The sequence below is a fragment of the Nicotiana attenuata genome, unplaced genomic scaffold, assembly GCF_001879085.1.
Source record: "Nicotiana attenuata strain UT unplaced genomic scaffold, NIATTr2, whole genome shotgun sequence".
NCBI classification, from domain to species: Eukaryota; Viridiplantae; Streptophyta; class Magnoliopsida; order Solanales; family Solanaceae; genus Nicotiana; species Nicotiana attenuata.
Genome location: NW_017670475.1, coordinates 576131 through 587733, shown reverse-complemented (window position 1 = coordinate 587733; position 11603 = coordinate 576131). Strand labels below are relative to the sequence as shown.

Below are 11603 nucleotides of genomic sequence, written 5' to 3'. Positions count from 1 at the left end.
AGACAGTGTCTTTGACACGCCTCAAGTTAAATCTTATTCTCCATAATAAAGGACCACGCAATACATCCCCGGGAAATCGCTAGGGACTCAGCAACCCGGGGTACTAAGCTCCTGCTATGCGCGGGTCTGGAGAAAGGCCGGACCATAAGAGTCTATTGTACGCAAACTTACCCTGTTGCAAGACGTTGTTTTCACGGCTCGAACCCGTCATCTCCTGGTCATATTGCAGCAACTTTACCAGTTACGCCAAGACTTCCCTTCTCACTAGGGACTCGGCAACGGCGGGGAAATGGAATTTTGATTTATTATATTCATAAAAATCGATTATATTCACAGAAAAAGCCGCCGGAAGCCCACCCGGCCACCCCCTTTTCTATATAGCGACATAACCATAACACGCTTCTTCTGGAAATTAAGATCATAAATCTGATTGACTATAAGCAAGAATGTGACTACTACCTGAATAAGTCAAGAAGAAAAAAGCTGCAAATGATGGAAGAATGATCAAACTGGGAGATAATAGGATCACTACTTTATTGGGGAGAAGATTATCTTAGTATAACATTCTGTTTATAAAAAATGTACTGCTTTCTTCATGGTCATGCTTTTAAAAATTTCTATCCAATATCTCTATGTTGCAAGTATGCAAGTAGCATTTAAGAACAATACAGGTTAAATAATTGTGCCTTTGGTCACAGTTTCCTGTAGTTAGTTTGAGTAGTTATTAATGTCAACCATCTACATGCCTTTCCCACTGTAACAAAGTGTTTAAGATGATGAGCTAAAATTTACTCAATATTCTTTTGTAACCAATTTGTATCAAAAATTAAAACAAAAGTGCTACATGGAGCTGACTACAATAACAATTTTCTACAGGTTGTTTTTGTGACAGCCATTGGAGAAAAGTCTAACCTTTATTTAATAATTAAAGCTTGCGTATGTTGATCCTACGAGTGTACAACTCGGATGGCCCTTAAAGTGAATCTTGGGGTAATCTAGAATAATACATTACAATAAACAATCCAGTGAATTATTGAATCTGAATGAGTTTCTCTATTCCTTGGGAGCCACAACTGTTATTTCACAATTTATTAATCCACTTTGAAAAGTCTTAAAATTTCTTTAAATACAGGATTCTCTTTCAGTTTTTAAAGTAGGAAAAAACAAAAGAAAAGAGAAGTTGACGAAATGGGTATCTGCATATCCAGTGAATCTTTTGGGGTTCATGCTATTGATTATGGCCATGAAAATGTGGTTCAGTATGAAGACAACAACAACAATGGATACCAACAAATTGGTTCAGTTTATTCACATCAAGGAAGCAAAGGACTCAATCAAGATTCTGCTATTCTCTATCAGGTTTCTCATTACTCCCTCTTTTATTTGCATGTTTGCCTGAGTTTTATTCCTAAAAATGGAAACTTTCCTTTTCTGGCAGGGGTTTGGTGTAGAAAATGGAGCATTCAGTGGAGTTTTTGATGGACATGGAAAGAATGGACAGATAGTCAGCAAATTAGTTATGAATAAGTTGCCATCTTTGCTTCTGAAACATACACTTTCTCTGCCAAAGATCACTTCTCCAATACAAACAGTGAAAGTTGTTAACGCCGAATCAGTGAAGAACAAGAATTTTAACAAGTGGAAAAAGGCTTGTCTCAGCTCCTTTAAGGTGGTGGATAAAGATATTAAAAGTCTTGAGAAATTGGACTTTTCTTGTAGTGGAACAACTGCTGTTGTTGCTATAAGACAGGTAATGAGAAAGTCTTCTATGATCATTCAGTAATCTTGAACTTCGTTCGAATTAAGGCAATTTTGTTGTTCTAACTGCTTATATATTAACAGGATGATGACTTGATTATAGCTAATCTTGGCGATTCTCGAGCTGTATTAGGAAGAAAGACAGAAGAGGGAACAATTGAGGCTGTTCAGTTAACTACTGATTTGAAGCCTAGCCTGCCTTGTAGGACTTTTTTTCCTGACTATTTGACATGATACTAAAGTCACAGTTCAGTTCCAAAAATGTGCATACTAACACCAAGTTAAAAAATTCTTTGATGCAGCTGAAGCAGAAAGAATAAGGAATTGCGGAGGAAGAGTGCTTGCACTGGAAAAAGAGGCACATATACAGAGAGTGTGGTTACCAAATGAAGACGCTCCTGGACTCGCCATGTCTAGAGCTTTCGGAGATTTCATGCTCAAAAACTATGGTATTATCTCCAGGCCTGATGTCTCCTATCACCATCTTTCTCCCAATGATCAGTTTCTTGTTCTAGCATCCGATGGGGTAAGCCGATACTGACTATGTAGTTTCTGTTTGGTTTCTCGTCTTTCAAATCGAGTCACCATTTCTCTGTTTCTATAAAACTTGACATATCCTGTTTTCATTGTAACATTAGGTATGGGATGTGCTTAGTAATGACCAAGTCGTTTCCATAGTGTGTTCAACGAAGGATGGAGCAGCAGCCGCGAAGGCAGTGATAGAGGCTTCCATAGATGCCTGGAAGCAGAAATTTCCTAATACCAAGAGAGATGATTGCACTGCAATCTGCCTATTCTTGCAACAACGTGCATCACTGCAAAATAGTACTTGACTATGGCAGACTGCAAAAGCCACAGCTATACAGAAGTTCCCTGTACTTGAGCTACTATAATTTTGGGTTCTGCTGTTGAAATTTAGCAATATAGTTAAGAACAATCAACCAGATTTTCAAATCTGTGATCAATAATTTGGAGTCCAATGTAGGAAGACTTAATCTCTTGCGAGTTGCAAGTTGCGAGTGTGTGCATAGACATATTAGATAAGACCTGTTTCCAGGTTGAGAAATAAGGATAAAGAGGAACCAACAAAAGAATTGAGCATTGCTCACCATATTATTACTTGGTTATCAACAATACCCAAGAGGTCTCAGGCACCAGGCAACACTTACGCCCATGATTTCACAAGTTTCATTCAAAAGAATCAGACAAAATCAATCCTTAATGTTAGCAAGCAACGACTTCTTTCCATTCTTCAAGGAAATTTCGAAATTTTAATTTGACTTGGAACAATTTCGGGCCACAGCAAAGATATGTATTTACTCTGATTAAGAATGAACAAAATGAAAGGGAACAGTTCCACGGGATCTAGGAGTTCATAAGTGAATTCAACTTGAAACGCCATACAAGGCTTTATCAAAAATCAAGTTGATTCATTTCAGTCCCCTAGTCTAAGCTGATAGTCATATGCAACTCGCATTGAGTTATATTTCAGACCGCCTCATTCCACAATATCATATGAGCTATTTTCAAAAGGTCTTAAGCCAATGGATCCCTTGATTCCCTTCCTTCATCAATTCCTTCAAATATATCATCATACGTGATGGGCACCCTTATTCTGTCATGAACAGATGTACGTTTGGCTCCACTATTTGACTGCTCAACAGGACCTTGTTGCAGCAAAACATCGTTAGAATTAGCTATAGTCTTGTCTCCCATAGTGCTCTGGCTAGATCTCTCAAAAGAAGCTTCATTATTTGGGAGTGGTTCTTGCTTGAGCTTAGCCTGCTTAAATTGCTTCTGCAATTATTTTTGAAATGAAGCTCTTAATGACACTGGTATATAGATGCATAATAGGAGAAGCAACCAGCAGACTGACGGTTTAAATTATATATGCAATTGCTTACAAATACAGCATGCTATCAATGAAAGATCACTAGAATTACGAGAAATAGCAAAAACACTAGGTAAGATAAATATAGTCCTCGCAACAAGAATAACCATGGCTATCCAAGGGCTGGAGGCTTTCCCCAACAACTGTGCATTTTAATTTCGAGGAAGTGATACTAGAGCACAACAGAAGTAATCACTTAACATTCAAACATTTTTCTTAAATTACTAACATGACCAAATATGCAGTTTGAAAATTAGAGCATTACAGTAGTGCAACGAGCAGAGATACATTGGTTTTTTTCATAATATTTGACTTGAACTAAATAATATAGAGTGGAGTCAAACAATATATAAAGATATATCTCATCTTAACTTACCAAATAAGAAAGTAAACCTTACAAACACCTCCATGTAGCCTTTATTAAAGGTTCTTTCTTTTTTTGATTGGTATTAAAGGTTATTTCTTTTCTTCAAGGTTATTAAAGGTTCTTTCTTCTCTTCAAGGTTACCTGCTATATCTTTTCTTTAATTTGAGAGTAGGTAGAGCAAACTCTTCATCACAGTCGAAAATATTCATGTTTACTGAACCTGATGATGGAACTCATGATCTTTCCAGGTTGGGCCACAAAATTGCCACATGCACAGGGAATAACTATGAACAAGATAAACCCTAAAGAATTATAACCCACCTCAAACTCCTGCCCTTTCTTCATTATCTCTTTGTATGCATTTGGATCTCGCACTTTAAGGATGCTCCATAATATCCCACCGCCTGTTCGGAAACGCCTGCCATCAGCAGTCTTCTGGCCACCACAATTCTGAATTGCATCCACCTGTAAATTTCAGCATCATTAACTGACTCACAATTGAACTTGGAACTTAAAATTTATGAGAAAATTAGAAATTTTCGCTTTAATTGCGCACTAGATATGCAGGAAAAGGGGCATGATGACCGTATAACTCATTGGCCAGAGAACAATAAACATTAACACATACATGCAATCCTTCATTAACAAAAGGTCCACTTAAGGTTTTTTTTCCTGGACAGGCAAATATCATCTTCATAAGCAAACAGGCTCCGGAGCAAATTCCAATCATAACACTCAGAAGCTCTGCATCTGCCAAAATCCAGAACTTAGTTCTATTCGGGCCTAACTTGTTCACTTAACCAAAAAAAAAACCTTTGCAAAAAACATACTCACCAGACCCTCATAACCATGAGAACCCCCAAGGAATCATACCAACCTAGTACTCACATGCAACAGCCATATACCAGCAATTCGCTGCTAGCTAAGTTCAACCAAACATGTCCAACTGACGATTGAATAGAATAATTTACCCTCTCCCGTTTAGCCATAGGTTGTTTTCACTTTTTTTTTTAAAACATTTTGAAAACATTGTTTGGTCATAAGAAGTGACCAGTTTTGGGCAGTTTTCGAAGATGAATTTTTCAAGTTCCAAAAAGTGGTTTCGACTAGCTTTTCAAGTTTTTGAAGTTTACTACTCACAAAACTTCAACTTCTTTTCAAGTAAAATGCATGCCCAAAAACTATTTTCCATTTCATCTTCAAAAACTATTTTTTTTAAGTTCCAACCAAATCTATGTCCAAATGCTATAATGAAAAATACAGCTTTAACTAGAGAATTAAAAATTTGAACAATGATATTTTACACTTTTGCAGGATATTCACAGAAAAGAGTCTCCGACTCATTCCAATATGAGAAATTAAGGGTGTCACACACCAACAAAACTTGTATGAGGCCTTTCCTTTCATAGACATGGACTGTGGCTCTCAATAATCAGTTTCTTCCTTACCCATCTTCTCCTGTTTCTCTTACCTCCACCCTTGCCAATTGTCCTCCTTATCCATCCTCTCCTGTTTCTCTTTTCCACCCTTGCCGATCCTCCTTTATCTTTCATAAATTCACTCATAGAAATTTGCCATTTCCGCACCTTCTTCATTTTTATTATGGTCTAGTATGTTGTACCAATATCAATAGCAAAAGCTCATCAAATTGCACCGAAGGTTTAAGTCTGGATTTCTTGTATATGCCTAAGCAGTTGACCTTGCTTTGAACTCAAATTTCTGTTCGGTGACTGTGATTTTGTGTTGGAGAAACCACTGCTTAGTCTGTTTTCATATTAGCCTTTGCTTTGATCTTTTCTTTTTTCCTTTTCCCTTTTCTGTTTAATCTTTTTTTTACCTTGGAAGAGAGATAAATATATATAGACTAATGAGGGAGTGAAAAGAGGATAGAAAATTCAGGATAGAAAAACTAGGAAATGAGCTAAAACCAATAGATTGCCAAGGGGGGTTCTCTCTGCTTATGACCATGTAAAGACTACAAACGAAATGATTGCCAGGTGCAGGGATGACGAACTTAAAAGAACAGAATTAGAGTGGAAGAATAAGCAGGGATAAAGATATACAAAGAGATTTACTGACATCTTTCCTAGAAAGGGGCTAAAAGTGTAGTCCCTGAAACTCTTAAACAAGAGAGTAAATAGGAAAGAAATGGTGAACTGGTAGGGGAAAAAGAGAGAGTAAGCAAGAACTAGGGTGATCCATAACTCCAGATGGCCTCACACTTATTTGCTGGTTTATATTTCACATGATATAAGATTTCTCTTCCAACATACCCCGATGCAAACTCTTGTTTGAAAAAGATAACCCACTGCAAACTCCCTTCAACTTCTGTTTAATGAGTGATTTTTAATATTTTTGTAGCATACAAATCAGGTAAAATATCTACCACATACTCCAACAAACCCAAAGGTAGACAATCTCTCTCCAATGCTCTTATTTATAATTATTACTTTGAAAAAAAACAATGAATCTTATAAGTACACTAAACCAGAAACCTAGACAAAAAGATGGGTTTCCAGCAAGTTCATTCAATATAAATAAGAAAACATCCAATCAACCAGAAACTTCATCTCCATAATTAATACCATACAGCGCTACTTTGATCATCTCCTTGTGAGTGCTCGTTAAGTTTAGATAAATTAAAGCAATTCCCACACACTGATGCTCTAGCAATTTTCTAACCAGGCAACTCTTTCTGTCAAAATCCAATCAAAATAAAAAGGGAGGCAGCAAGCAAAAGGTTCTAACTGACTTGGGGAAAAGGTAACCAATTAATTACGACATTTTGTCAAATCAACACACATTCAATTTCATCACTGAAGCTCAGAGCCTTTATTTTTGCGGAGTCGTTCAGCACATTGGGACAAATAGGAATAACTAGTAAATTCAACATTGGGAAAGCGCCTCCACCTAATCCTTAAGCCGTCATCCCCCTTCCTCGTTGACCATTTTGCTATCCTCCAACTCTACTTTCTACACTCCTCCACCACCTCTCTAACTCCGACAAGAAAAATAAAGGAGGGAAAAGAGAAAGAAGAAGAAGATGCAAATTTTCTGCATATTGCATTGCCATGTGCATACCATAGGGTAGAACAGCAAACAGGCAAACCATTAGAATCAACCTAAATAGAACACCACAAAGTAGTTTAGCCAGAAGCTATCTTGGAAGAGAGGTCCATGGTACCGAAAGCAGTGAAAATGGCTTCAACACGAGGCATCTGCGAGTGTAGGACAACAACATTGAGCATCAGAAACTACAAAAAGCAGTAGACCTTGAATAAATCGTGTTAGAAAGTCAGGCCCATCTCTCACCTCTTAGCAACACTGAGTAATTCTTTCTCACCCGAGATCAAGGGGTAGATAAATTATAGAATGCCCAATCTCTGGTAGCTAAAGAAATAAATAAAAGATCATCTTTATGAGTACTAAGATGGATGTCATAAGCTTCAGCGAATATGAAGGGAAGGCAAGCAGTTGTGAGGTGATTCATCAACCATATTAGACCTTACCAACTCAAGAAATCCAACTTCGGGGTATGTGTGACAATAAAAATTAAATTGACTTATTTAGTATTTTTTGGGGGGTGGGCAGATTGGTGAAGTTATGCTCACCCTACTTGTCTAAATTCAAAAGTAAACTAATGGGTTAAACCACTCATCAAAAATCATCATTTAAGAAAACAAGCATAAAGAACAAAAAGCATACCTCTTTGACAAGATCACTCAAAGCAGATACTCCAAGGCAACCAACCGCAGTCCATATGAGATAAGATTTCCGTTCTCTCAAGCGTTTACAGACATCCAATACAAATCTGAAGACAAAAATTCAAAGAGAAAGTCAAAGCCTGCTACATTTCGACAACAAATAATAAAGATGCTAATTCTTGTAAAAGACTAGTATATACAAAATGAAGCAACAACTTTGACCAAAAGGTTAGCCTTTGACACAACTTATATATGGCTAGATTAGAAAACAAAATACATCCATGCATCAGTTATGTGGTATCCAACTAAAAAGATAATTATCTTCCCTTCATCAACATAGATCAAGCTCAATAATGCTTTCTGTATGGAAATAAACATAATATACATATGGTGATAAGCAAAACAAAGCTTCTTTTTCCCTCTTTTAAAGGTATAATGAGTATGGTTAGCGTAACAAACCTGTTAATATCTGTGACCTTTGGACCTGAAAAACCTCTCTTACGCTTGTTCTTCCTCTTGTTTTTCTTGCGTCTCTGATTTTTATTGCCTGAAACAGGATTATTCGAACTAGCACATGCATCACCACTTTCCTCTAATCCAGTCTTAGAAATCCTCTCAACCAATTCTCCTTCCTCAATATCATTCATTTTAACATCATCATCCTCGAAGCTCTCCTCTTCATCTGAGAAATCTAAAATGCTATCCTCTAGATCCATCAAATTATAAAGCCTGCAAGAGATTTAAAGAAATGTTATCCCTCTACAATGCCAAAAAGGATGTTACATGCATAAGGGTAGTGAAGTATGCTGCAATGCAGTGGGACTAATATGTGAATGTGATAGAGGTATATCAACACAAGCAGCAGAAGGCAAGGCGGAAAGTATTCGCTTGGCACTATAGCAATCCATATAACACTCCAAAATACTTAAAACATGTAATGAGAATTAGTTGAAAAACTGTATAGCAACCAAGGATAACCACCTAGAAAATTATAAGATGTGATAAAATAATCAATCATTTAAATGTCCAGTAACCGCCAAAGGAAAGCTCAATTTGTTCCACTTTAATTTTGAAAGTGTACTCTGTTTCAGCAGCACTGTTTTACATGGTTACACCAGCTTTTTAAGTAAGAAGCTTAATCTGTGGCCCCCTGCTCTTGCACCCAGATAAGAGCCAAACTATGCTGCATGGCCCCAAGCCAAGACTAGTATTTCTAATTTATGTTCAGACAACTCATATGAATTTTACTTATTCAGATAAATTTGTTAATTATACTAATTACAAGTATGCTTTGGACCTCCCTAAAGTCTTCCAACTATCTATCCAACTTAGAATTTCTTCTTTCTCAGAATAAAAACAATAAAATTGAAATCTGAGAGAAATTTTTGTGATAACACTAGATTTTTATGGGACTAGTGTTTCTACTCTTTTGGTAGTTTCTACTGAGGAATCCGCATGAAGTATCCAAAACCTTGTTATTCCTGTTTGAAAAAGATCTGTCAAGAGTCAAGACAGATTGGAGTCAATAAACATAAATTGTAAGCATGATAAGCCATTTCGAGCTGAAGCTTTAGCAAATTATTTATTCACCCTCTCTAGTTCTCTTTTCCTCAGCTATCTATAGTCCTATCCGGAAGTTAGTAATAATGGACTATGGAGATTACTGGAGTTATATTTTTATCTTCAATGTGCAACTATAACAGTTCAGAGCATTCCTATTTTCATTTTCTTCCTCTCCATTCTAAAAATTCCTTCTCTAACAATTTTATTTTGTTTTTCTCTTTCTTTACAGACCGATTTCTAAATCAATCAATATACTATTCATCGATCCCAAACTAGTTAGACTTAGCTACACGAATCCTCTATGTCTGTACTGTTCCACACCCTATTTCTGAGTCTCAAAAATTACTAGATTCCAAAACAGGTGTTCCTCTTGCAAATGAAACACTCAGAATAGGAAGAAAAAAAAAGGAGAAGAAAAATAAAACAGAATGAACTATAGTAATGAATGATCGAGTCTCCCATAACTTGCTCAAAGCTTCAAAATATTCTCCGGGAAGAGATACACTCCAAAGAAAATCATGCAATGAACGCAATACACATTAAAAATTAAAATCAAATGAAGGTGCAGTAATTATCTATTGTTCATTCAATTTATGACAAAAACAAACACAAATAAATTCATCTATTGATTTGACTATTATCAAGTTGGAATGAACTCACAAACAGAGAGAAAAACAAGTACTTAGTCTTTTGATTTTTCGATTCATGCTTCCAAATTATAAACCCTAGAAAAACTGCAGATGGTACAAATGCATTTAGGAATGGCAGGCGGTGCGGGGCGGGGCGGGTGCAGGGCGGGTTATGTCTGAACCCGCACAATTTAAACCGGCCCTGCCCTGCCCTGCCCTGCATAGGATTTAAACCCGCCCCGCCCTGCAAATTTTTTTTTTGCTGTATTCTCAGTCTTACATTTGTCATAGTTTTATCTACGGAAAAGATGTATGATCACAAGGAAACCTTTATACTCTAATATGCATATCTATAGTTCCAGTTTTTGGTTGATTTTAACTAGCTCCGTCACATACTAAAAGATACATAATAATATGTTTACCCTCTCAATGTTAACGTGCTTTACTTAATGCCTATTGGAGTTTGTAATGCCGTTGACAAAAGAGGACCCAGATAGAGAAATAGAGCAAAGAACAGAACTAGGATGAAAATCAACTGTACACAGAGGAGAAATTGATCAAAACGTACCTAGCCAGATCGAATGCCAAAAATATTAGGATCAGAGTTAATCTTAACTAGGAGAAATTCAGTGGGGGCGTCGAATTGGGTCTAGAAATTCGGTGTGGACGAGGGACGAGTACCTATTCACTAAGAAGCTGCTCCATATAGACTGCGAGAGACGAGAGGACTAAGGAGCGTCTCTGCGTCTGAGAGAGATGACCCGTTTTAAGTCTGAGTGAAATTGGGACTAGGGTTTTAATATTTAGCCTTTTAAAATTAAATCCACACCCGCGACCCGACCCGCAACCGCAAAGTCTCAAACCCGCACCCGCTAACGTTCAAACCCGCCCCGCCTCGCACCCGCACCGCCCCATTGCCATCCCTTTATACATTATACTGACTAAGAGAAATCATGTAGAAACAGAGGAAATTGAGATGAAACAGGTAGGGTTCAGGAGAAAGGGAAACAAACCTTTGAGTACGTATAACACTGCTTGTGATGAGCGTCTGAGCAATGAGTTCTAGAGGTTGGTGAGCAGAGGTTTATATACTTCCACCTGGGCTTCCTTTTGGGCTTGTTGAACCGATCAGGTGTTGGGCTAGGCCCATTAATAGGCTGGATTTGGTAAGTCAATAGTTTCATGGGCCCAGTACTAATTTAGGCCTAAATATATCTGAATTTACAGTACTGTCGTATTGATGCCTCTGATAGAAATGAGACGCTCCAAAGGGCTGTAGTAATTAGCTAATGTGTCCAGAATTTTACTTTTTCAGTTTACTTTCCTAAACTTTCTGAAATTAAGATTTTTAGTTTAAATTTTTAGGATAAAATAAGTACTAGCTAATCCATAAATAGCAGCCCTAAGAATGTTATTTATGCACTTCCCCCAACTTGTAGGACTGTCCGTAGATTGCTAAACTGGCAATAAATTCTTGAGTAATTAACTTAAATCTGTCATCCGAAGAAATTGTCCGCTATATGAACAACACTATTTATTGTTGAGATAACAACAAACTAAATAGTATTGCATTCTGTTAATAATACTCCCTCCGGTACAAAATAAGTGATTTTTTGAATGTTTTCACACAGATTAAGAAATTCATCTTTTAGCATTAATTAGCAATGAAATTGACCATATTAACCTTTACT

The 11603-nt window shown here is 37.0% G+C and overlaps 2 protein-coding genes across 3 annotated transcripts; one reads left to right on the top strand and one right to left on the bottom strand.

Annotated features, from left to right (window-relative positions):
- Positions 1 to 1136: 1136 nt before the first annotated feature.
- Positions 1137 to 2874, top strand: LOC109239973 (probable protein phosphatase 2C 72). The gene is made up of 5 exons (XM_019406588.1): positions 1137 to 1359; positions 1439 to 1750; positions 1843 to 1960; positions 2061 to 2284; positions 2397 to 2874. The coding sequence occupies exons 1-5, from the start codon at positions 1189 to 1191 to the stop codon at positions 2589 to 2591; spliced, it is 1020 nt and encodes a 339-aa protein (XP_019262133.1). The 5' UTR covers positions 1137 to 1188; the 3' UTR covers positions 2592 to 2874.
- Positions 2875 to 2982: 108 nt separating this feature from the next.
- On the bottom strand, positions 2983 to 11008 carry LOC109239974. Of its 2 annotated transcripts, none has more exons than XM_019406589.1 (5): positions 10926 to 11008; positions 8180 to 8449; positions 7722 to 7827; positions 4338 to 4481; positions 2983 to 3555 (listed from the first exon to the last, which is right to left on the bottom strand). In XM_019406589.1, exons 2-5 carry the CDS (start codon positions 8434 to 8436, stop codon positions 3295 to 3297), a joined length of 768 nt encoding a protein of 255 aa, XP_019262134.1. In that variant the 5' UTR covers positions 8437 to 8449; positions 10926 to 11008; the 3' UTR covers positions 2983 to 3294. The 2 variants fall into 2 exon arrangements, with proteins under 2 accessions (XP_019262134.1, XP_019262135.1); XM_019406590.1 differs by lacking the exon at positions 10926 to 11008 and adding an exon at positions 10481 to 10694.
- Between the last annotated feature and the right edge of the window lie 595 nt (positions 11009 to 11603).